This window comes from Galleria mellonella, unplaced genomic scaffold (genome assembly GCF_026898425.1).
Source record: "Galleria mellonella isolate WM207_F2 unplaced genomic scaffold, CSIRO_AGI_GalMel_v1 utg1267, whole genome shotgun sequence".
NCBI lineage: Eukaryota > Metazoa > Arthropoda > Insecta > Lepidoptera > Pyralidae > Galleria > Galleria mellonella.
The window spans coordinates 3,071,583-3,099,582 of NW_026441987.1; the positions used below are offsets into that span (position 1 = coordinate 3,071,583).

At 35.2% G+C, this 28,000-nt stretch overlaps 2 protein-coding genes across 3 annotated transcripts; both read right to left on the bottom strand.

The window, feature by feature from the left end:
• Positions 1 to 165: 165 nt before the first annotated feature.
• LOC113522275 (protein unc-50 homolog) lies at positions 166 to 4,168 on the bottom strand. The gene is made up of 6 exons (XM_026907953.3): positions 3,698 to 4,168; positions 3,203 to 3,268; positions 2,682 to 2,802; positions 2,308 to 2,444; positions 1,546 to 1,647; positions 166 to 578 (listed from the first exon to the last, which is right to left on the bottom strand). Exons 1-6 carry the CDS (start codon positions 3,930 to 3,932, stop codon positions 442 to 444), a joined length of 798 nt encoding a protein of 265 aa, XP_026763754.1. The 5' UTR covers positions 3,933 to 4,168; the 3' UTR covers positions 166 to 441.
• Positions 4,169 to 4,593: 425 nt separating this feature from the next.
• Positions 4,594 to 27,392, bottom strand: LOC113522269 (proclotting enzyme-like). 2 transcript variants are annotated; one of them, XM_026907946.3, is made up of 7 exons: positions 26,887 to 27,392; positions 9,919 to 9,969; positions 8,822 to 9,829; positions 8,212 to 8,404; positions 7,637 to 7,797; positions 6,420 to 6,676; positions 4,594 to 5,933 (listed from the first exon to the last, which is right to left on the bottom strand). In XM_026907946.3, exons 1-7 carry the CDS (start codon positions 26,930 to 26,932, stop codon positions 5,778 to 5,780), a joined length of 1,872 nt encoding a protein of 623 aa, XP_026763747.2. In that variant the 5' UTR covers positions 26,933 to 27,392; the 3' UTR covers positions 4,594 to 5,777. The 2 variants fall into 2 exon arrangements, with proteins under 2 accessions (XP_026763747.2, XP_052756394.1); XM_052900434.1 differs by having other exon boundaries at positions 9,915 to 9,969; positions 26,887 to 26,945.
• Positions 27,393 to 28,000: the final 608 nt, after the last annotated feature.

The window sequence follows — 28,000 nt, forward strand, 5'->3', positions numbered from 1 at the left end:
ACAGCCAAAATACATGAGCTGCAATCTCTTTGATCGGTTTTCTCGCTGGCCGCTAAGACATTCGACAGACAAAACTGCCTTTGATAAAACAAATTACTACGGCGAAGCTCGACTAAGAAGACGGACATCATTTTGAAGACAAGAAATTTAGCCTTTTTATTTTAATGCTTTAAACGTCTAAATTATGAGCTTGATGACCTTTTGTGCAACCCTCCTTTTTTCGACCTTTCAAATGGTCCTTCGAGCCGGAAAGCAGCGCGCCTATAGGACACTATCTGCTAGAAGGTTCTTAAAACTCTGTATTTCAGCGCTCTGTACTTCAAAGGCGGCGAGACGAGAAATAAATGTATTTTAATAGATTGTTGATATTTTTTATTTATTAGCGAGTATTTCCGGGCCACTAAACTTCATAGTAACATACGAACTGTCACAATACAGTGATTATAGTACTCTGTAGTGATAGAAGTTCATGAGCATTAAGCTAAAGTTCCATCCAGCCAGAAGACTGCCCAGGTATGCCAGTACAAGGATGGGCAATGGCAGAAGGAATACTCGCGCATTGTGGACAATTGGTAGATCTGAAAATTAATATGAAATACATAAGATGCGTCTCGTAAAAGTCCTTAAAAATCGCAAATACAAAATAAACTTCACAAATAGAGTTTATAGATTGAAAAATTGCAAACAAGCTAATACTGTGTTCTAGTATGTAACTGACATTTTGGTTGTTTTTACTGTAAAAAAAATATACTGAGTGACTCCAAAAATGGAATTATAATCTTATATAATTAAAAAGCTAAATTTAATGTCTGTCCTATTTATTACTTCTTATTGGCCTTAAATTTAAATAAAGAATCATAACTCATAGTCAAATGATTTACTGAACTTGTAATTTACATTTTAGTACTTTTTTCTATTGTTTTAATTTGCCATTCGAACTACGCTATAACATATGGAGTATAGTGGTCATATTTAGTAGTTTTAATTGATAAGAGATGCACATGATTTGCTTAAACCATGCATTGTTTGTCAGCTCGGCAGTCAATGTTAGAATTTGGCATAGGCGTATTTAGGGGAGAGCAGGGTGGGCCAGGCCCACAGGACGCGAGTGATGCTATGAAAACATGTTGGAGACTATATATGCAGCTTTTTTGAAGGGCCAGGCTCCTCCCTCGAAAATAATCTTAAATACACTAATAGAATTTGGAGAGATAATACCTAAATGTTGAATTAATTTACAGTGTACAGAGACAACACTTTAGTCCTCAGAAATGGCAACGCATTGGGAGTATTATGGGTGAAACAGTATACTCTGTTATATCCATGTTACTACTTTACATAAGGTGAGCTATCAGCTTCTTTCCTAAGTTGCATAAAATAAAATCCTTAGTGATGACAATGTATGGGGGTAGCATATTTTGTGATATCCACGCTACTATTAATTAGATTGCCATTCCTGAGTATTAATATGTTATGCATGTGTTTTGTAATGTCATTGTTGAAACCGAAATAAATTTTCTTGAATAGAATAAAATATTTACTCACTGCTATATCCGAGAAATGTGATGTACAAGTAGTAGATGATGGAGGCCAGCCAGAACGTGTTTGATACGAGGCACGACAGGTTGCCGCCGTAGATCAGTAGATCTGGAACAGAGAAAAGATATTTGAGAATTTATTGAATGACAAAGCAACACAATAAATTTAAGAACTGTAAAAGTATAGTAAGGCTATTGGTGAAAAAATCTCTCTAAGATAAATAGCAGAATGCCAGTTTTTAATAATAGAGGCGTATTATAAGAAATGAGAAGTACTTGAACCATGAGATGTGACTTTCAAGTACTAATAAAATTGGAGTGTTGTATTAAAAAAATAATTGTACATTACTATTTGATCTTAGTGTAATTTAAGTCTGTTTATATCTGTAACACTGTAACCTAAATTTATTGTGCTTGCCTTTTCCTAGAGTTAGTCGTAGGTCAGTATTAGCGTACCAAGTACCTCTGGGTAAACTTGAAGGCATGCCCTAATGATGGCAAAAAAGATCAGTCAATAAAATATTAACATTGAATTTGTTTTTTTTTTTATACAACTTAGAATGGCAAACAAGCTGATGGCCCACCTGAAAGAAAGTAGTAACCGTCGCCTATAAACATGAGCAGTACATGTAGCATATGTAGTACATGTAGCACCCTCTTTGGACTTTGCCCCTTTCTCGCCTCTAAAGCTGACATTAGTTAGCTGATTATTTCAGTTCCTTGTCAGGACAAAGAGTCTAGTTGCTTAAGATATACAAATTATACATACTGTGAAACAGCACTATCTGGACAAGGTGAAGAAGCAGTAGTGGCGGGAAGAATGCATTGATGTGCACATCAAATGCATAGCCCCACTCCACATCCGGTCCATCTGGCTCCCGTCGCAAATATTTGTTGGTCACATACCTGCAACAAATATATTTTTTATATAATACTTAAAATAGTAAGCTGATGACCCACCTGGTGGATAACATTTGTAGTGGTACAGATAATGTGTAATTAAATTAATTCAATAACCTTATTGATTTAGTTATATGTTTATTTTATGCTCAGTTACTTTATCATAATATAAAGACATGTCAACATTGTTTATTAACAGTTCAAGTATAGGAAGAAAATATAAATAAAACTTATGAAATTTACCAAAAAATTGTGGAGACAAGTATAGCAGCTCCAATGAAGTCCACAAATATCACAAACAAAACAAATAGGGCCACTTTACCCCATGTGAGGTTCATAATCAGGGCAAAGCATATTGATGAAACTGAAATACAAAAAAATATTTTATAGCATTACCCAGTTTAAACTTAAATCTCCAACATTATTTTATAATTTAATTTGTTTTTATACAGTTTATATTTGTTGAGACAGGGGAGGGGGGATTGTTAGTAATGGGGCGAGTGGCTCCATTACTAGCAATTTACTCAGCCAGTTCAACCTCCATATGGTTCTTTTTGGAAACCATCATAGTTAATTTCTCAATGAATTTGTCACTATAGGCCAACTGACCTGACTTCATTGTCATCTATTATCTCTCACTGGTGTGCCACCATATATCGATCATGCAGACAGAGTTGTTTTATTATCATCCATTAAAAAATAAGGCAATTTTATAAACTATTTCATAACATTATTAAAATAAAACTTTAAATTAAGATACATACAGAATAGCCATCCACAGAGTAATACTAAAAAAGCTGGATCATCTCTAGCAAACTGTGATTTTGTATCTGAAAATTAAAAAATAGAAACATAATTAAATTTTTCATAAGAACCTATGTATGGTTAGATTATTTACATTATAAATATATTTAATAGCATGGTTAGATCCTTAGTTTCATGTATGGCTAATTTTTTCGAATTTATTTATTTTATTTATTTATTTAACACTTTATTGCACCAACATAACATGTTTTGTTAAAACAATTTTCAATACGTATAGTGTAGTACTAAAGGCGGTCTTATTGCTAAGCAATCTCTTCCAGACAACCTTTGGGTAGAAAGGATTAAAGCATAAGTAGGTAGGTGGCGCGTTAAAAAAGATAGATTTGTAAATTTACCTGTATATTGCAAGTCAAATTGACTTGAATTTGTTTACTAAATTATAACTTTGAAAATTTACATCAGGTAAGTAAAGATATAATTTAATATTAACTTACGTTTTCTGTAATTGAAATTCCTAAATACTTTCTGTGGTGCCACAAATAAATAGACCATTTGCCAGGCTGCAAATTCGAAGTCCATTTGGTTAAATTTGAATAGCCTTCTTAGATATTTATAACGTTTAACCGCTGCACTAGCTGTCGTGGCCTGGTAGTTGGCTGGAGCCGGCAGAGGAGAGGTGCTTCTTGGATAATTATTGTAACTTGGGGTGGGTGAAGTAGAATATTTCATATTGAAACTATTTTCTCACTTATCATAAACAGTGCTGGATATGACGATTAATGGGTTGGTTTCTGTCTGTGACGATTTCTAAATAATAATGATCACATTACAAATTTATTTATGAAATGAGATTTAATTATAATAATTAACAAGAGACAATTAAGGAAAGAAATAAAATTAAATTGGATTGTAATCGACTGAGTAAACTAGGTAATCACGAAGGTATGTTGTCTGTTATCTGTCAGATTGAGAGATTGACTAATGCTGACTGATACTGACATTGACAGAACACCTGACCGCATGACTGTAAATTGTAATCATAGATTAAGAACAGTAGTTGAAATAAAGTAGGTGTGATAGTCAATAATTAAACGATATTGGCTGTCAATTTTACTTTTTAACGTATTCTGTATTATTTAAAAGCTCTTTCAGTTACTATTCTTAATTTACATTTTAATGTTATTTAGACAATTAGCGATGATGCTGCCCCTTTAGAACGATTTGTAAACTAAAATTACTAATGTGACATTTCTTTTTTGCTACTGGATTGCAAACGGCAAAGAAATTACCAAGAGTGTAACCATACGTCTCGCTTTGACAGTACCCAAATCAAACGTAATTATAATTACTACACACCACCATAGTTCTCATTAATGTAAATCTATTTAGGGATACCATGGTCATATAATCTGTGATGGGTTGATCATGGCGCTGTTCATGCTCATAAGAAGCAGTTACCACTTTCTATCAGGTGGCCCGTCGGTTTGTTTGCCATTCCAAGTTGCATAAAAAGACTATATTACTAGGACGCTTAAATTTTCTTTGTTTTTGTGGATTAGGATCGTGAATAAAAGACTTGAATATTTAGAATTATATTTATTAATACAATAACATGTTAAATAAATACGTTAAAAACGCTAAAAAAATACAACTTATAAAGTTAGGCAGTCGATCGTCTAATAAACAGTCTAGCACCACTCTAAATAACCAAATAAATTAAATTACAGTTAAGAATCTTATGTAAATGAATGACGAAAAAAGTATTTACCTAATTATGGCGATTTATTAAATATTTTATTTGGTAACTGTAAGTATGAATTGATATTGTAGATAAATAAATATGTAGATGGCTAGTGTGTGAAAAAAAATATGTCAAGACAGTTGTATGTGTGGGCACTTCTACTCATGTTTTGTCGCTAAACAATATAGCATCTGTGATTGCAAGGCTGTATTTTAGATCTAAGTGTGGGAAATGGCTGTAAAATCATTGGGTATGTAGGCGTAACATATTAGTGTAACTCCATGTGCTTAGCAATGGTTACCGTTTTCTATCAGGTAGCGCGTTAATTTTTTTGTTTTAGTTTTTATCTATAGGTACATATTATTATAGAATAAACTTTTGTGAAATAAATAAAAATGAAACTAGTAGAAAAAGTTTACGACTTTCCATCCTTCCATCTTTCCATCCCACCAAGATTCGCCTTGGTCGGAACAATTTAGGAAATCGATGCGTCAGAGTGACGATACGTTTCCAATTTCTAATATTAAAAAAAAAAAAATTAACCACACTCTTCTTGTCGATTTATTATTATTTATTGCACAAATATGGATGTACAAGGCGGATATAATGTAAAGAGCGTTCTCCCCTGTGAACTTTTATCACCTATTAGGTATGGGTCACGGTATAAAAATTCCGGTCCACAAAATAGCATTTCTAATTCGATCTAATGGGTAATAGCGCCAATATAGATGTAAGCGCATACATTATATTATTTTCACAGCAATCCGCGACTGTATATTTACAAACACATTAACTTCGTTTCTTCAGCAGTCGAATGAAAAATACAAAAATCCCTACACAATATTCTGGTGTAGCCAATTATTGTAATGGGTGGCCCGTGTGTACACGCCTGGATATCCCGGTTCGCCGCACTTGTTCCCGAAGGATACCACGCCTATTTGCGTCCACCGGCCATTCGCTAAAAGCATCAGCGGTCCCCCGGAATCGCCCTGGGAACAAATAAATAACGGTCACGTGGACATTAGGTTCGACCGCAAACGTGGATTGCTTAGTTTTATTGTAGGCATGGAATGAAAAGATACCTTTATTGCCCACAACTGTAGGTAAATATAGTGACACGTTAAATGTTATATAATAAATATATGGCAGTGAATATACAGGGTACAGAGGAATAACACCTGAGTGTATTAACAGTGGCAACGCAACGCGCTCATGTCTTTAGGCGATGGTTACCACATTCCATTAAGTGGGCCGTCAGATTGTTTGCCATTCTAAGGTGCATAAAAAAAATCCGGCCAAGTGATTAGGATGTATTTATCCCTAATTTGTAAAGCAGAGTTCCAAAGATTTCTTGTAAGAAATCGTTTTTGTTTTCAAGACCAGTGATTTTTTTTCTGTACAGGTACAGAGTAAATAACTGGTTTTTGTTTTTGCTAAGTTTACTAATATAAATCTTTTGGTGGTATCTATCATACCTGACAAGCATCGACGCCTCCTCTGGCGTATCCAGCGCATAGAAATGTGTCGGTAATGGGCTGGAAGTACGCCCGATCACAGTCTTCGTTCCTCCACACGGGCAGCTTAGCTTCCAGCTGCTTGGTGCTCTCTCCCCCACCGTACCTGGTGGTGCCCCAACCCACGACGGTGGCCAGTGCCCCGTCGAACTGCTGCCGAGATAACTCTCCAGTTGGCAGACAGATGGGTATCACATATTTTGATTTTTGAACGTTTTCTGCAAAGTGGACGATTATCACTTATTAAATGTAAACCATAATTCATCCATTGACTGGGGATGGATCTTTCCATATTATTGAGTAATTTTCACGCTGTTCAGAAGGCACGACATAGGCCTACGCCTATAGAAAATTCGAAATAAATTCGAAATATGTCTACATCTATTTCGAATTTTCTTTCTCTCGCACTAATATATTATATGCTTTACTTCCTTAATTATTTAGTAGAAGTATTAAATAAATAATTAAAATACCAGAGGAAAATATCTATGGTATTCGTATCTCATTACTGTTATGCTTGATAGTAGAATCATAAATGACTAGACACTTACGAGTATGTCTCTTAGCAGCAATATTCGTATGGCTGTGTTTCGGTTTGATGAGAAACATTAAAATTAGGGAAAGCGGAGATCTAATACCTTAATCTTCAGGTAAGACTTCAGGTGCGTCTAGGGTATTTCAATGTGGGGCCCTCGCCCCGCAGGGGGGCAATTTAATAGTAAAGGGGGGAGGCAATTACAAAATGGACGTGAAGCGATTTTAACCCTCTTGCTCCGGGCCATTTAAATGCAATGCTACGAGTAGGTATCGGTGCCAAATTTAACAAAAAATGTAAATTAAAAAAATTTTGTAAATATTTATTAGGTATAATTTCGTTTGACATTACCAAAACATCGACTAGGCGATTAGAGTCGTCAAGTAAACTTTGTCGGGAAAAATTATGTATGGGGGCATAAAATCTTAGAAATATCAAGTGGGCATGACATAAAATAGGTTGGGCAACACTGGTCTAGGGCATTACTGTCTATAATACTTAGTGAATAGTTACATATTTCTCTACCACACTGACAAGTTATACAACATCGATTCTTTCAAATATTTGAGGATGTCATAAGGTGAAACTACAATAGTTATGCATTGTAATAATTGCTATCAATATAAATGATTCAAATACTAACCAGCTAGCACAAGTACAGCTATGTCGTTATAAAATCCGACCCTGGAGAACTGGTCGTGAGCTCGCACTTCGGTGACACGGAGTGTGATCGGCCTCGAGGGCTCGTCATCTCTAGCCAGATCTACGTCTCCGAGACGCACGCTGAATTGCCTCGCGGGGAAACTGTTGGCATTAAGAACAGGTGGAGCTGAGTTGTTTATGAAAGCTATAAATACTTTATATAAACAAATAAATAGTCCAGAAGATATTACATAGAGTCAGGTAGAGCCTAACTGAGTAGTTACCTTGAATATATCAACAAATAATTTAGTTCCCTTAAAAACAGTAAGTAATCTTTTTTATGATATTTAGAAAGGTCAACAAGCTGACAGTTCGTTCGATGGAAAGTGGTAACAGCCACCTACAAACATAAACAGAAGTGAAGTTTATGTAGCGATAAGATTAAACGAAAGAGCAGCTATAAACTGTCAAAAATATTTGGTAATTACGACTTTAAAAGATTTAATAGTCGGACTTAATGAGCTTTGTTGTATCCGCATGTTTTTAAGTTGAATTACAAATACCAAAATGCCATACGGTCTCTGCTTAGAATCTCTGGTGCAATGGGCAGCAGTGAGAACGTGCCGCTTGGCGATCAGGGTGCCCCCGCACCAGAACTCTCGTCGCTTGCTGCCGTGCAGGAAGATCGCTGCCATCCACGGCCACGCCCCGGGTTTGGACTCCGTGCCACCAACTATACGGCCACCCTCGTCTTCTCTCTGACCGCAATCTGAAATGGAAAATGCTAAGTTTTTGTTATAGTATTGGTAATGGAGATGCTGATAGTTTACTGGTCCAATATTGCAACTATTATCACACTTTATATCATTGTCTAGAGATTATTAGAAAATACTGTGTCATCAATCAATCCCCATATACTTCTTTTGCATTCAAACATCTCTTTAAAAAATCGATGGTTCATGTCCTAATTTTCCTTTCATTAAGGATATTGTCAATCTGTTTGATATGACAGCACTACATTCGTACTAATTTTAAGGATACGAAAGTGAGTTTGTTTGTTTGTAATATTTTCACGTTTGAATTGTAAGCAGAGAGATAAGTAGTTTAAAGAAAGGATGGTCACAGATGATGACCTTGATAAGTATCAGTATTAGACAAATTAGATATTATGAAATTATGAACTCACCATTTATATCGACTATGTTCGAATAATTTCCGATAATGGGAGGTGGAACGGTGAAGAAAGTGGATGTCGGTATCGGACGAGGCGTGGTTATCGCTGTTGTTGTTGTAGCAGGTCTTGTCGTAGGTCTGGAAGTGGTAGCTGTTGTCACGGGCTTTGGCTTCTTTGTAGTGAGTGTCAAGATTGCAGAAGGCTTCTTCGTTGGTTTCTGGAGGGGCCTCTGCGTTGTCACAGGTACAAGATAAGTAGGCTTGCTCGTTGTGGTCAAAACTGGCTTCTCAGCAGCCGGTGTAGACAAAACAATTGCATCTTTGGGGCAACATACTCCAGGCACGAATAAATCTTTGAAACAGAGCGATTCTCTTAAGTTCACCAAGTTAAGCAGCAGCTGAGGACAGTTACTTAAATCTTCACAGATACCATCTTCCCCCTCAGGAGTAGTGCAATATCTTGCGTCATCTCTGCTCACATCTCCAGTCGCTATCTTAGTGATTGGCGCATCAGGAAGAACTTTTGGCAATGCTTTTTTCACTATAGGAGCTATCTTGTCTGTTACGTTTCTGCCTAAGACGTTTTTGCTGATTGTATATAGAGCTTGAGGTAGTTGTTGCAGGTTCGGATCTGATTCATTCCTTTCATTTTCATTTACCATATCAACCAGATAATGTCCTACTGTATTTATGGCACCAAGCGTTTCTGAGATCCTTGTGAACGCTGTTTCTGACAGTAGTCTTCCATCATTTGGGTTTACATTAGTTTCAGCACGGACAAGATCGAATGGTGACCTGCCTTCGTAGTTACTTGTATATGGTTGGAAATTCTGGGGCCTGCCAATTTGTGACGCGTAAGGGCTCTGATTGTATGAGAAGGGTTGAGTTCTCGGTGGTCCATCGTAGTACGCCAACGGCATGGTCTCTGGTGATCTCTTTCGCGGCGAAGAGAACTGATGCCATGGCGGATTTCTTTGCTGTACGTGAGGATTCCATTCAGCCGTTCTCCGTGTGAAAGAAACTGAAAGAAAGACTCAGTAAATTGGGATGTGTTATCAAAATTACTAGAATAATTAATGGGAATTTAGAAAAGTATTGATGCATACCTACCCGGATGGTGGACAGGGTACTGGCATCTTATTTCTGTAAGTAGGAAAATACCTGAAACGAAAAGAGGAAATAATTACAGTCAATTAAGGTCAATGTTGTTCAGACGGAGTAATGATCATTTAAGATTGTTGCTTAACGACTGGGTATTTTCTTTTGGTATGTTCTATTAAAGAGGACAATTGGTATATATTTTAATAGAAATATTTAAGTATTTCTTTAAAAATAATAATTAGTAATCTTGTGTTAATAGCTTATAATATTTATATTGACAGACAAATAAAGTAAAACATTATTACATGTAAATTTAGTCCATTATAAAGGGGTTGGATATAATATGTAGGTGTAGTGAATAATTAATATTACTCAAATAATCAAATTAAAATTTAATGTATTATATATTTCTATTCTATTTAAGAGCTGCTCTCTTGCCGGTGGAGCTCTTGCCACTCACTACGATTTTCAGCGAGTCTCTTCACCTCTTGATACGACACGTATTATATATATGTATTGTAAATTATAATTGTTGACTTAAATAATAATAAAATAAATAAATTAAATTATTGCTTTTTGTTTTAATCAAACAACCACTACCTTATATCAGAGAATTGAAAATATTTAGTATAATTTTGAAATAGTTATATGATTTATTTATTTATTTATTTAAGGACAACCAACAAAGCATATATTTATATCTGCTTAAAATACATGATAATATGGTTACATTATAAAATGCTGCCTCAATTAAAGGCCGCCACGACACGCGTATTCATAATATATTATTATTAGTAAGAAAATTTATAAAAACTACAATACTAGTTATACAATAGATAGACTACAGTAATATTTTAAATTTCAAGGATTTGTACACTTGTAATCTGTACATATGTGCAATGATACATGCCATGCTGTTATTGAGCTGAATTAAGCTGAATAAATTTAACAAAAGAATCTATACAATGATCTATTATTTTTTAAAAAATATTTAAAAGCCTCTCTGTGATTGCCAACCTGTCTGTTAAGCGTGGCCACTACTGGCAAAACTCCCCTTATGGGGAAGGTTTATGTCCAGCAGTAGACAGTTAACGGTTGAAATAATAAATAATAATATATGATCTATATTTATACACATACTGCATCATTGTAGGCTTATGACTTAAGAGCCATCATTGCCTAAGTCTTAGGTATATCTATAATTTATCATAGACAATGAAGGGGTTTTATTCTACGTAATTTATGGTATTTTTTATAATTTACGTAGACGTTATTAGATGTTGTTCTTTTGTCTTTTAAATTCGACGAGAAATAATCTTCGGCGTACATAATATAATCCGATCATAAGGGGGGAAGGGATTGTGAGTAATGCGGGCTACCAGCCCCATTGCAATATACCCTGTCAGGTCGACCTCCACGCTGTCTCCCTAAAAAACCATCGTGCTAAATTCCATATGATTCTAATTCACGATAGGCTAACTGACCTGCTTTTTTATTATTCACCTGTCATCCCTCACTGGTGCCCCGCCAGCGTATACCGATAGCGCAGGCGGGGTTACTATTTCATTATAATTCATTAAAAAAAAAACCCGGTCATAATAAAACAACTAAATGTATGCTACAATGCACACGTGTTATGCAAGTAAGTACACGGCTTACATAAAAGGAACAGCGATGTGCCCAGTCGATCTCTTTTGTAATGGAATATTTTAGTATCACTACATGGTATAAAACAAAGTCGCTGTCGCTGTCCGTCCGTTCCTATGTATGCTAAAATCTTTAAAACTACGCAACGGATTTTGAAGCGGTTTCTTTAATAGATAGAGTGATTCAAGAGGAAGGTTTATATGTATAATACATGCATAATATAGTAGAGGAACATCGATAATTTTAAAGGTTTCTAATGTAATGTTGTAATGGGGCGGCGGCGGTATTTAGTATCAGCATTTGCACGGGTCGCGTGATTATAAAAAAAAGTCTACCGTTTGTGTGAGTTATCAAGTACTTTAGTAAACTCGAGTAATGTTTCAATGATATGAAGTAATATTTAATTTAATATCAAGTAATATTTCAATGCAAAAGTATAGTTATTTAGTAATTAACCGACTTGAAGAAAGGAGGAGATGCTCAATTCGGTTGTATTTTTTTTTATGTTGGTCACTTCACAACTCCGTTATTTAGAAACCGATTTGGAATATACTTTATGATAAAAAAAATAGAAATTTTATTAAAACCCAGTCAGTATTTTAGTTTTTAATCAAAACGATTGTTTTTTCCACAACTGAAGTTTTTTTTTTGTGGAACACAACTTTTATATATTTTTTTAAATTTTGTAATTGAGAAAAAAATAAATAAATAAAAGAAAAGTAATAAAAATCCTATAAAGATCCTATAAATATCCTTAGTATTTGAGTACCGCAAGTATCTATTCGAAACTTGTGTCCGAATTCAGTAGGTATATTAAGTACTTAAGTATCTAATAGGTATTCCAGTTAGTACATCAGTGGACCTCATTTGGTGTACACCACTGAAAAGGAAATCTCACTTGACAAAAAGTCTACCGTTTGTGTAGACATTTATGGTTGATACAAGAAAAAAGCCGGTCAAGTGTGGGTCGGACTCGTGTAACGAGGGTTCCGTACAAAATCATCAAGTTTAATTTGTTTTTGATTTTTTCCTTTACTTGTGCTACGTGACATTGCTTCTTGCCAAATGTCATGATTCTATGTCAACGGGAAGTACTCTGTAGGTTTTGATTCCCTTTGCGAATGTCATAATATGCGATATAAATGGAACGTAAACGGAACCGTATCTTTCGATTGCTACGATTTAGAAGCTAGATTTTTTCACTGTTTCAAGAGATTGCAGACCTGAGTATATGATATTAATTTCAACTTGATACCTCCACGCGTTTCTAAGAAAAAGGGTCTTGACAGACGGACGAACGGACGTTTTCTCCTTTAAGAAAAATATGAGTGAATAAACAGGCATAATAAAAGTTTCAAAATACGAAACAAGTTCCAAAACTCGCATATCCTTGTTTCGGAGTAACGCCAAAAAAGCAAGTGAAACCCATCGCACCTTATGAGGTTTTGTCCGTCATTAGTTGTGCAATTTAGAGAAATCTCGAACTATCTCTTCCAAGAATGGTTCACAACATTTATTTATTTATTCTTTATTGACCATATTACAAAAAAATGTCTGGTGCAAAAGGCGGACTTAATACTATATAGCATTCTCTCACAGTAAAATTTTGGCGAAACAGAAATTTTATTATGCGGCGAAAAAAAAAACTCACTTTCAGTTGATCTGAAAGTGAGTTTGATGTTGATCCCGTGAAGAGACTCGCTGAAAATCGTAGTGAGTGGCAAGAGCTCCACCGACAAGAGAGCAGCTCTTAAATAGGATAGATAGGCGAAAAAAAAAATTGAAAAATGTTGCAAATAAATATTGATACGTACGTAACGATATACTTACAAATCACAACACATATAATGCAGAATTGCTGCACTTTATGATTATATAAATATACATACATGAATTCATGATATCGTCATAGTCGTAGAATACTGACGGATCTTTATATGTAATCTTTGTCAGATCCGTCAGTATTCTACGAATATGACGATATGTTGAAAATTATAATCGGTAGGTATATAATGGGGTAATGAAATCTCAAAGCTCAAAGTTTGAAAACAAAAGTCTTTAACCAGGTTTATTAGCTCATCGTGATGAATACACCATTCATCACGATGGGCTAATCGACCTGCCTGCCTTTTGACCGTCACCTATCATCCCTCACTGGTGCCCCGCCAGCGTATACCGTTAGCGCAGGCGCGGATACCACTCCATTATTATCCAGTAAAAAAAAAACACGACACCATTATATTACGTCATATCTCAAATCCTTACTAATATGTGAAAGTGAGTTTTTTTTTGATGGGTGAAAATGGTATGGTAACCCCGCCTGCGCTAACGAAATACGCTGCCGGAGCACCAGTGAAGGGTGATAGATGAGAATGTAAAACAGGCCAGTTAGCCCATCATGATGAATTCATCGGGAATTAACCATGATAGTATCCAGGGAGAACTGCGAGGAGGTCGACCTGGTTGGGTATATTGCTAGCAATAGGAGTCTCAGTCTCCATTACTAACAATCCCTTTCCTCCCTGTAAAAGTGAGTTTGTTTGTTGCACTACACTATCTTAACGGCTTAATCAATCGCTATGAAATTTGGTATACACTATAGTACGTGTATTCCAAATACTTGGGATGGAGAAAGGTAAGGCTATTTTATATCTCGGTCGGTAAATATAGATAGATAGATACTCTTTACTGTTTCCTCCATAAGATTACAATACATTACAAACTCTAAGGTTGTCTTAAAAAGATTGCTCTCAGCAATAAGACCGCCTTGCTGTACTTATACAATTGTACCATTGAGTTTGTAAATTGTCTTGCTTATTTCCTATATTGTATAATGCAAACAAATTATACTCATTCATTCATTCATGCAATAGTAAACTTATTATAAATACAAAAAAAAAAAAATACAAGAAAAATATTACAATAAGAAAACAATGGGTGGCCATATTGCTAAAAGCGATCTCTTCCAGGCAACCTTTGGATGGAGAGGAGTATTTATAAACAATTTGGAGGTATCATGGGCGAAACAGTCTATTCTGTTATGTCTATGGTACTGCTCATGTCTATAGGCGACGGTTACCACTTTTCATCAGGTGGGCCGTCAGCTTGTTTGCCATTCTAAGTTGTATAAAAAAAAAACTGTAAATATAAATCAATTAGAACATAAGGATCACCAAACCAGGAGTTAACCTTAATATATTAAACATAAATAGTCGAAACTCGATTTGTAGTCATATTTGGCGTGTCATGTGAAAGTATTTGCGCAAATAAACGAGGCGATATGTTGCGCCAACGCACCTATACGGCTATTGTTCGTTCGTTGTGGTACCATTTATGTAGTAATAGTATATGGTCATTGTTTGTGATGATTTTTAAACATACTGCTTGCTTATGTGGACGGGCTAGCTGTTGGAAAGCTGGACATGGAAAGTTGTTTATTTGATCTCAAAAAAAAATCCTCAACGAAATCAATAATATTAACTGACACACATCGATTGGTAAACTCATTGTTTCTATTTTAAAACGATTTATTTATAAATTTAAAAGTGACGCAATTAATTTATTTATTTATTTAAAATTGCATTGCTAATTACTACACTCATGGTCTCCCAAAACGTGTAGTGAGGGATAGGTTTATGTTATAAACTTAAAAATTTTAAACAACATTTAGAAAATCTATTTAAATTTGGCTGTATTAAATCTATAAAATATATAAATTTAGCTGTAAAATCTGTATTTCACTTGAATTATTCACTTGTCATTGTATATTTTTATTTATGGTGCAATAAAGAGTTAAATAAATAAATAAATTGTCATTAAATATATCAATATTTGGCTGCTGAGAAATTAGAGAATTAAGCAGAGAAATAGCAATGATATGTGGGAGCAAACTGTGCAGTATAATATGAGCAATATACTTATCTACTAAATTGAAAATATTCTTTGTCTCTTTTTTTAATATTCTCTACCCAAAGGTCGTCTGGAAGAGATTGCTTAGCGAAGAAGTTTTTTTGCAACTTAGAATGACAAACAAGCTGACAGCCCACCTGATGGAAAGTGGTAACCGTCGCCATGGACATAACAGAGTACATTGTTTCGCCCATGATACCTCCCATGCGTTGTCATTCCTGCGAACTCAAGTGTTATTCCTCTGTACCCAATAAATTCACTATCATATCCCACCCTTCAAACCGAAACACAGCCATGCAAACACAACCGCTTTACGGTAGAAACACTAAAGAGACAGGTGCCTAAGCAAACGACTTTTGTACAGTCTCCCTCTGGTGAACTGAAATAAAAGGTGACCCTTTTATTTCACTTGTCATTGAAATTTACTGTATTAATTATTGTTATAAATAGTAGAATAAAGTGTAAATAAATAAATATTTGAACTATATGTACGAGAAAGTAGTGAAATTAAAAAAAGTATATAAAAGAAACGGCCGTTCATAAAGTAATAAAATTAATACAATCAACAATTCAATGTGTGAGTAAAATCTATCGTTTGAATGTTACTTTTAGGTTATTCCCACCACGTATCATCACTACATAGTATAAAACAAAGTCGCTGTCGCTGTCTGTACGTCCCTATGTATGCTTAAATCTTTAAAACTACACAACAGATTGTGAAGCGGTTTTTTTTCAAGAGGAAGGTTTATATGTATAATATATGCATAATATAGTAGAGGAACATTGATAATTTTAGAGGTTCCTAATGTGATGTGATGTAATGTATACTCGTGCGAAGCCGGGGCGGGTCGCTAGTTGTTATATATTTTTCACATTTAGTAAACATGGCAGAGTTTTAAAGGATTTGACCGAGTTCAAATAATAGGAAAAGGTTCTCAATTGTATGCTATTTCTTTTATGTTTATTACTTTTTAACTCTGTCAGTCATAAACCGAATTAGAAAATTACTTTTCTATCTGAAAAGATATACTTTCAGATTGGTCGTACAGTTTATCAAAATCGGTTCACTAGTTTAGTTTTTAAAACAAAAAAACTGGTTTTACCGCAATTGTTGTCGGTTTTTTTTTTCTGTGGAATGCAATCTTATATTATTATATACTTTATAATCGTTATCTATTCGATATATAGTATCTCGGTATTATAAATTATTCATAAAAATCAGCTGACTTGTAAAACCTGTCCATTATATAACATTAAATAATGACTGTTTAGTGCGACCGTGACCTTTTTGGAACACTTTAAGTAAAAAAAAAAAAATTATACGTACGTACGTACTATCTTTTTCATACATATATGCAAACTATACAATTAGATTGAGCATTTATACGTTCGTACACATAAATTCTCTCACAAAATTGGTCTTCATATCAAATTGTACCTCAAGTTGTCACTTTATATTACCTTTTGTGAGATGGGAAAGGGATTGTTAGTAATGGAATCCCATTGCTAGCAATATATCCAACCAGGTCGACCTCCTCGCGGTTCCCCCTGGAAACTATCATGGTTAATTCTTGATGAATTCATCATGATGGGCTAACTGGCCTGTTTTCATTCTCATCGATCACCTTTCACTGGTGCTCCGCCAGCGTATCCCGTTAGTGCAGCCCCCCCCCCCTTACCATACCATTTTCACCCATTGAAAAAAAAACTACCTTTTGTAAAGAGAAAATAAACCATTCATTCATTCAATTATCTTATATAAATACACACACATACACAAACAAACAAATATATGTGTGTGTGTGTGTGTGTGTGTGTGTGTGTGTGTGTGTGTGTGTGTGTGTGTGTGTGTGTGTGTGTGTGTGTATGTGTGCATATACACAATAATTATAATGGAATTACTACAAATAACATAACACAATAAAAACAATATTGTAACTAAAAAAATAGTTATTATTATATATTATTATTTGGCGTTCCATTGTTTCTGCCTACCCTAATGGGAGACAGGCGTGACAGATATGTATGTATGTATGTATATATTACACACCCCTACTCTGTTAGTGTGGCAGACGTAGAGTTATGTATCAATTAATGAAATTATGTACGACGAGTGGTAATCGAGCGGTTACATTATGGCGGATGTATTACGTGAGCTGGAGCGGTGACATCATAGCTTTCACCAGCGCGGATGGCGGTCAATGAGTCAACAAAATGCGACCCTGTCTTAGTTACGAGCGGGCCATCGGAGCTGAGGCCAGCATGCCTTAGATTTTATTATTATTATATATGCCTTATATTACAGTACTAGCTGATGCACGCGACTTTGTCCGCGTGATTGTTATTACCTATTTATTATTACCTACATATTTTATCAGAGGGAGGGAGACTTTGTACAAAACTCGTTTGCTTGGATACCTTTGTCCCTTTCGTGTTTCTACCGTGAAGCAGTTGTGTTTGCATGGCTGTGTTTCGGTTTGATGGGTGGGATATAGCGTGAATTTACTGGGTACAGAGGAATAACACCTGAGTCCCCAGGAATGGCAACGCATGGGGGGTATCATAGGCGAAACAATATAGTCTGTTATGTCCATGGCACTGCTCATGTCTATAGGCGACGGTTAACACTTTCTATCTGGTAAGCCACATATAATAATATACCCACGGAAAAGGAAAGGTGGCCTATTGTGGACCTACACGGCTATATAAGGGTGTTTATGGGGAAGGGATGGACAGCAATGCCTCTTTGAAAACATACTTAAAAGCCAAACTACGGTTTCCAATCCGCCTCTCAAGCGTGGCAACTACTAGCAAAACCCTCCTAAGGGGAGGCTTATATTCAGCAGTAGATAGTTAAAGGCTGATGCTGCTGATGATGATGATGATGATGATAAAAAAAATATACTGTACATTATAGAACGTCCTCCATTTTTTAAGTCGAACAAACATCATACGCACATAGGAATACAAATGATGTATTGTATTGTACGGATGCAAACAGACGACTATCAGAAGAAATTATACAAACTTATAACTAATGTATATTTAACCGTAGTTACCTTGTCCGTCTTGTAGTGGCAAAGAGAATGGGGCCGAAACGTTTTGTTACACAATAAGTTATGAATGAACTACCAAGCGGATATTCAACAAATGGCATTCTTTCGTAATCCAAACCGCAGTAACGACGCATCGTTATTTGGAAAAACAAAACGCAAAATAATGTAAAGTAACTTCGCTTGCCATGGAGCGCTTAACCGGGTTATGGTTTTACGACAGTGTTATCTATTTTTATACTCCAAGTCCTTTGTATGCTTTTTACAAATATTTGTTTGAAAAAGCCTATAAGCTTGTACTTGATAAATTCGTCGCGATCAACGAATTTACCTGAATGTAAGACATTCTCTCAATGGCCAGTGTAATCTGACAGCGAAGGCGGTATTATCATTCTATATTAAAAAAAAATGGCGTAATTGTATGACATCTTGGCTTGGCTTCCCTATTCCCTTTCCAAATATAAAATACAAATAGACGGCTAAAGTCGTAATTTTACTCAGCTATCATTTGTACAAATTAACATTGTGAAACACGTGCCATTTAAAGGGCAAAGCGTTATAAATAGGGCTGCGCCTTTGTTTTTGACTTAATAAAAATTTAAATAAATGTTCATCATCATTTCAGCCATTATCCGTCCATTACTGGACATAAACCTCCTCCATAGACTGTCATAAAGAACGGCCCTGAGCCAACTGCATCCACTGACTCCCCGCAATGCATTTCAGGACGTCACTCCATCTAGCCCCACTAGATAGGTCGTCCACACTGCGTTTGCCCGTACGCGGTAGCCACTCAAGAACCTTTCTTCTCCATCAGTTGTCGTTTCTTCGAGCTATATAACCAGCCCATTGCCACTTTAAATTTAACTTATAATATGTATGAATTTTTTTATGATCGATGTTATCATATTACTGGGTGTAAACTGCAGCTTTGTTCTGGTTATAAATTATAAAAGTATATAAGTAGTAAAAAATAAATAAAAAGTATCTATGGTAATCTAGGAAATGCTCCATCTGTGTAACTATTGTACATACCTATTTAATTTTAATATCTACCTATTTAAATTATTTTATTTATTTATTTATTTGAAGGAACACCAACAGCATATTGCATTATAACATATAGGTATAACAAACATTAAATATAATACAATATTAATGCACATGCCTATTATAGGTATTCACAGCATTTACTTTAACATAGTTATACAGTGCGAGAAAATGAAGTAAATAATAAAAACAAACATGTAACCTAATTTGTAATAATTTAGACATTTAAACGTAATTGAATAACAATCTAAATATTATAAAAATTTTTAGATTTAATAGGACTGTGAACGATTTTCCTTTCCCGTGGGTGTAGTAAGAGGCGACTAAGGGAACTGAATGGTCGAGGGACGAGCAGTAGTAGCGTCTCTCCTAAAACATCACTAAAACCTAATCTAACTCAGGTTGTCAGGGGGGAAAGGAATTGTTAGTAATGGACACTGAGAATCCCATTGCTAGTAATATAACCCAACCAGGTCGACCTCCTCGCGTTTCTCCCTAGAAACTATCATGGTTAATTCCTGATGAATTCATCATGATGGGCTAACTGGCCTGTTTTCATTCTCATCTATCACCCTTCACTGGTGCTCCGCCAGCGTATCCCGTTAGCGCAGGCGGGGTTACCATACCATTTTCAAAAACTCAGGTTGTCAATCCGCCTGCCAAGCGTAGCAAATACTGGCAAAACTCAAGGCAAGGCTTATGTTTAGCAGTGGACAGGTAACGGCCGATATGACGATGAACAATATTAGTAATTGATATAAATTCAATTTCAAATCATCTTGTATTTAAATAGATTTGTTTACAAGCACTTTTAAATCGTCATTTCTTTCTCAATCTACTATCTATATACTAATATGCAATCCTAATTGTCTTATACTAATAGCAAAAAAAAAAATTATGAGATTACGCATAAGAGTGGAAGGGATTGTACATTGCCAAGTTGACTACCACGCAGTCTCCCTAGAAACCATAATGGTTAATTTTTTTTTATACAACTTAGAATGGCAAACAAGCTGACGGCCAACTTGATGGGAAGTGGTATCCGTCGCCTATAGACATGAGCAGTACCATGGACATAACAGAGTATACTGTTTCGCCCATGATACCCCCCCATGCGTTGCCATTCCTGAGGACTCAGTTGTTATTCCTCTGTACCCTGTAAATTCACGCCATATCCCACCCTTCAAACCGAAACACAGCCATGCAACACAACTGCTTTACGGTTGAAGCACGAACGGGACAGAGGTACTTAAGCAAACGACTTTTGTACAGTCTCCCTCTGGTCTTCCTTTTAAATTCACCACGATTAGCTAACTAACCAGTTTCATTCTCATTATTTCATCCTCCACAGTTGCACTGCTTTGATTCCATAAATAGCTGTGCTTCGTGGCTTTGCCCGCATCAATCAGTAAGTACATAAAGTATTTTATGTGTTAGGTTAGAATATAACCTACACGTGTATCAAATTTCATTCAGTTGGACGGATACGAATGTTTGTTACTCTTGTGATAAACATCCGTATATCCATCCACCCATCCACCGTTACAAACTCTCTCATTTATAATATTAATAGGATAAATACGGATAATATATACATAACAATAAATAATATTTATCATTAATGGAATTTTGTAAAATACTTTTGACATATTTTTTTTTATATTTTTGACAACCCTATTAGATGACATTTGAGGTACCACAGAGTATTATTACATCAATAAAGCTGTACACAATTAATTAGAGATCACCGCAACCGTCTGTGTTAGGAGGCAAACGTTGTTATCTGAGCGTATCTTAATCTAATCACGCGTACATGGGAGACGGTGTAATGTAACTCGATTTCTAGACTCCAACGGAGAAATTGCATTACGAGCAGGTACAACACAATACGTTGAACTATGATTGGTAATGTTTATAAATAAATATCTATTTATTCACTAGTTCTATTTAAATAAAAAGTAACGTTATGGTGTTAATTATCTATCCTTATGAGATTATAAGACATAGACAGATGCCTGTGTTCAAAATTTCATTTAAATATAAACATAACCGTTTTAATGTACTCATGACATAACTGTAAATTTTTTCATTTATTTGTCTTCATTCAATTCATCTCAATCCGTGACTTTAGCTAGGGGGGAGGGGGGCATTAAGGGACAATGCTCTACCTCAAAATGAAAGGTCCCAAGAAAATTAGACAGATTCGCTTTTTCGAAGTCACTTAATTATGGCTTTTGCCCTAGCAAAAAGTTGTTTTTAACTACGGGTTTAACTACGGCCCTGTCTCATTCGTATAAGTGTTTTTTTTTTTTTTTTTTTATACAACTTAGAATGGCGAACAAGCTGGCGGCCCACCTGATTGAAAGTGGTAACCGTCGCCTATAGACATGAGCAGTACCATGGACACAACAGAGTATACTGTTTCGTCAATGATACCCCCCATGCGTTGCCATTCCTGAGGACTCAGGTGTTATTCCTCTGTACTCAGTAAATTCACGCCATGTCCCACCCTTCAAACCGAAACACAGTTATGCAAACACAACTGCTTCACGGTTGAAACACGAATGGGACAGAGGTACCCAAGCAATCGACTTTTGTACAAATAAATCTCTATAAAATCTCTGAAATCCATATAAATACTCTAGTAAATCTTATAATTTATCTGTCAAAAAAGTTAATTAAATACATTATGATTTTTCGAAATTTGGTGTTTGCTCTAATGCTTCGATTTTCAATAACAGTGTTTTCTTTTTATGTGTTTCTTTTATCCGTGTTTTAGCGGCTATGTATTATTTAATAGTGTAATAATATTATGGGGTTTTTAAAGCTGTGTGTTTGCCATAAATAAATAAATGAATGAAATAAATATTTTATATCTATACGAAACTTCGTACACGTGGATTTCAGAAGTACGAAAACAAGTGAAATAGCTTTAAAAGCAAGTTAAAAATATATACCAGTTTTTAAATTTCACCAAATGAAGCGTAAAAATTGCATCCAATTTGTAGCAGTAGTTTTTGGTGACGCTGGAACAAATATTTAGAGATGAAGAAAATTAAAAAAAAAAAATATTTTACTTCTATTGTTCTTATTAAGAAATTTATGTATATAAATTTTTCTCAAATATTTCTATGTACAGACATCGTCTATTTGCAATTTTATTATATTGTTTAATGTAAAATAAAAAATAATAATGTCTTAATCCTGGACATAGTATGAATGAATGAATGAATGAATGAGTATACTTTATTTGCATTATACAATATAGGAAATAAGCAAGGTAATTTACAAACACAACGATACAATTGTATAAGTGCAGTAAGGCGGTCTTATTGCTGAGAATTGAGAGAGACAACGTACTTAGGCGTCTTAACAATTATTTTAAAGGTATCAAAGATAGATTTCTTGAGTAGCAAAGGGTGGGATATGGCGTGAATTTATAAGGTACAGAGGAATAACACCTGAGTCCTCAGGAATGGCAACGCATGGGGGTTATTATTGGCGAAATAGTATATTCTGTTGTCCATGATACTGCACATTCTATCCATGCAACTCCATCAGGTGGGCCATCAGCTAGTTTGCCATATAAGTTGTATAAAAAAGCGACCCCGTAAGGTCAAACGCAGTGTAGGACGACCCCCCACTAGATGGAGTGACGACCTCGAATACATTGCATGGATTTCACTGGATGCTGAGCCACCTACTCAGGCTTCATTATGGCAGTGTATGGGGGAGGCCTATGTCCAGCAGTGGACAGATAATGGCTGAAGTGATGATGATTTGTTTATGCCTGTTTCGAAGATACCCGTAATCCATTATCCTCTGATATTATATCACGCCCAGTTCAATGGTCGTAATGGCCGACACGACTCCGCGTTGCGTGTTCGACACAAAAAAAAAACAGTCGAAACGTTGCATTATGCATGTAATGTCCATACATACATACATACATACAAAATACGTACTTACGCTTATATAAGATGTTTAAAAATAGACTGCACATGTATCATGTGTCAAATTGGTATTTTTATACAACTCGGAATGTCAAAGTTGACGGCGTATCTGATAGAAAGCGAAAACCGTCGCCTGTAGACATGAACAGCACCATGACATTACAGACAGTACTGTGATATCTATGGTGTGTATATATGTATCCGTAATATATAGCTTATATATAGCGTCGAGCCACAAAAACGGGTCAACTTTTTGTCAACTAATTGTCAAATTAGCTAACTCGTGTTTTTATTAAAGATTTTAATTAGTTTTTATTAATTAAGATTCTATATACTTATACTTACTTAAGCATAAAATGTATCTTGATGTATCTATATTTAATTATTTAATAAATCAAATGGGTTTTTGCGCATTAAAAGGGTGCTGCATTTAAGACAAAATAAATAGGTATAGAAGATATAAAGTTATAAACCCATAACTATTTGTCACGCAAAATTGTATGAAAAAGTTAATCCGCTATTCTCGAAGAATTTGTATGGAGACACTACCACATAACATAGTATATAATAATTTTTTTTTATATTGACTATGATATACTTAATGAAATACTTAATTATTAAGCTCAGTTTTTTCATGGCATAATGTCGCTGTTTGACTACAGAAACTTTTGTAACAATTGTCAACCTAAACGTATACAGCTTTCTTACTCGTAATTAGTTTTTTTTTTTTTTTTTTTTTTTTTTTTTGGTGGATGAAAATGGTATAGTAACCCCGCCTGCGCTAACGGGATACGCTGGCGGAGGACCAGTGAAGGGTGCTAGATTAGAATGAAAACAGGCCAGCTAGCCCATCATGATGAATTCATCAGGAATTAACCATGATAGTTTCCAGGGGGAGCCACGAGGAGGCCGACCTGGTTGGGTATATTGCTAGCGATGGGATTTTTAGTCTCCATTATTAACAATCCCTTTCCCCCCTAACTCGTAATTAGTTCAAAAATGTTAAATAATACTGTTGGGCGTTCAATTATGAATCAAAACAAGATAATGTGATTTACAATGAGTGCGAGATGGGTGCCATCCCATTCTTTTTTTTTATCTAATTAATTGTTGTTAGTGAAAAGTTTGCTTTCACCCGTTTCTATAAAAGAAAACTTGAGATCTGTACGCGATAACTAGCAATTATTGTTGAATCTAGATGACACAATATGTTTATATTTTCACAACATGTATGAGAACACAGTGAGTGTATTGTTTAAATTTATTTGTTTATTATTTCTTTTTTTTTTTCTTTCTTTCTTTTATTTATTTATTTTATTGTAAGATGTACTAACATTAGTCTAAGATTATGTTACTAATAAATTAGATCATTGTAGCTTTTAATATTAAATTTTATTTTTATTATTTGCCGTGTGTGTCCTGGCATAGAAAGGGCCATCCCTTCCTTTCTCATGGGTGCCGTAAGAGGCGAATAAGGAAGGGCGAGGGATGAGCAGCAGCGCCTCACTCCCTCTTGAAACATCTCTAAAAGCCTAACTGCGGTTGCCAACCCGCCTGCCAAGCGTGGCAACTAATGGCAAATCTTCCCTTATGGGGAAAGCTTATTTATGTCCAACAGTGGACAGTTAGCGGCTGAAATAATAAATAAAATTATTAATATTGTTAATACCTACTCCTTACTATATATAAATTATAAATGTGAAAGTGAGTTTGTTTATTACCTCTTGGCGCCTTAATGGCGTAAACGAATGACATAAAATTTCGCATTTATGTAATAAGACAGCGTTGAAGTTGAAGATATAGCCTACATTTGGTGGTGGTCACGCGGACGTGTATACATGTATACTAAAGTGTATAGTACAAATAAATACTATATATATGTATAGTATTTTTTTTTAATGAATGATAATAGAATGGTAACCCCGCCTGCGCTAACGGCATACACTGGCGGGGCATCAGTGAGGGGTGATAGGAGAAAATGGAAAGGCAGGTCAGTTAGCCCATTGTGATGAATGCACCTGGAATTCAGCACGATGCTTTCCAGGGGAGGTCAACCTGACAAGATATACTACTAGCAATGGGACTGGTAGCCCGCATTACTAACAATCCCTTTCCCCCGGTTTTACCCAGTGTGACTTTACTAATTCGATTACTAATTATTTGACTGAGAAATTTATTCGGATTATTTTACTACTTCGGATTACTAAAACACATGTTTAGGAGGGCCAGGTCGAGAATGCAGGGCTGATGCAACGGGCTCGTCGGAAAGTGAGTCGAGTGAAGGGGTGGCAAGATGTCGAAGTCCATGGAGTGCTAGAGTCTCTCCAGGGTGTGACCGTTTAGATTGGGTCTAGCATAGCTCCAGAGACAGTGCTTGCCATAATAAGGGTGCAAGCATATGTATGTTTGCACCCTTAGACGTCCAATATTGCTTTTTTCAAATTTATCAAGTTCTAAATTTTCTTTTAAATTAGTATGTAATTAAATTTATTTTAATTAAACTAACTTTTAATTGAATAAAATAAAATAAGTATATTATAAACTTTATTATAATTATGAAAATAAGTTTCATCATCATCATCACCATATCAGGCTTTAATTAATTGTTTTTAAAGGGATACTGCTGCTCAAACCCTCGACTATTAAGTTCCCTTAGTCGCCTCTTATGACCTCTGTGGGCAAGGATGGGGAGACCTCTAAGGTACATTAATTCTAATTTATTTCTTTATCTAATCAAGTTCTTAATATAATATCTAGAGACATTCCTGTAGCATGTCGGAGCAATACTAATTAGCAGTTTGTAAGTAATGGGCTCTGTACATAATTCAATAATGACTACAGAGAAAATTGTCTTTTCGCTGCGCAAGAAAATTATTTTATCGGTTTTCCAGCCTCTGATAGAATCTATTAAGCACATTGAAGATTATCTGGAGGCTGGAGTGCCCTCTGCTCTATGGCACGATATCAAAGATAATAATTTTTTTTTTATTTAGGTTTTTTTAATGTATCTAGGTGAAATAATCCAGGTCCCAGTGAGGAATGACAAGTAAGGCTGAAATTAGGTAAGTTGGTTTATTTATTGTGATGAATTCGTTAGTCTATAGTTTCCAGGACAGACCGCGTAGAGGTCGATCTGATAAGGTTTAGCAATCTCGTTTACCTAATAATTTAGCTAGATAGGTAAGTGATAGGTTTTAGTAGATATTCTTGTGGTTACCTTAAATACCTGGTTTACTACCTTTTATGCTGCTAACAATATGGTAATAATGCGATAAATTTGATAATTAAAATTATATAAATTACATAAATATAAGAAAATTAATTGAAATAAAAAACAATATGTATTAGTAAATAAAATAACTTACCGATAACAGTGAGACATCGCTTCCCGGAGCCACCGATATCCGCCATAATATCTGTTCTAATGCAACGCTTACGTCACGCCACTTTCACTGTTTGACAGCGTACAATAACATGCCTTAGCCACATAAGAACTAGAGGACGGTGCACTCTACAACCAGGTTCAACGCACGATTTAAAAAATAAAATGAAAAAAAAAAAAAAGAAAGAAAACGACTCGAGAGCGCGAAGGGTTTTCGAATGTGACTCGAAGCGTTCGAAATTTTGGGGGGAGAATTTGAAAATGCGTGGTGCACGCTCACTTTCGTGGCGGGCAGTGAGCAGAACGCGAGCAACGAGGTGCTTTTACTTTCCTTGCTCAGTGGGGAGTGCATCAAATTGTGTTGGCGGATCTGCCACTGTGATCACTGGCAATGATATAATAAGCGGAGACTTGGACCACAGTCGAGGTCGCCAGGCTGGGTATCCCAAACTTAACGAAAAAAAAACAAGTCTCTACTTTATGGTAGCGTTGACGAAATAAATGAGTAAATATTTTTTATTAGTTTGTCTGTGCATCATACACCATATAGCGAATTAAAATGTGAAAGTAAGAACTGATACAGATCTGTGAAGAAGTTTAGTGAGATATATTAAATTCTGAAAAAGAGCACGTCTACTTTTTAAAACCAATACTTATATTATATGGGTAGTGTCCCCATAGAAATGCTTCGAGAAAAATGGGTCAACATTTTCATACAATTTTGCGTGATAAGTAGTTATAAGTGGTTCCTTTATAACTTCTATTATATTTATTTTGTCTTATAGTTTCTGCATCTTTTAATGCGTAAACACTCATTTTATTTATTAAATAATACATCAAGATACATTTTATGCGTAAGTATATAGAACACCACTAAAGAAAAACGAGTAAACTAATTTAATTAGCCGACAAAAAGTTGACCCGTTTTTGAGGCTCGATGCTCTATCTATACAGATAATTATTAAAAACTATTAAAGATTGGCGAATTTTTAAAATAAAATATTATACTCTTTTGTTGGAAAGGTGCATCTACTCAATTGATGAATTTTAAAATACTCCTTCATTATTTTATGCTTTACTGATGACTTTTAAATTGA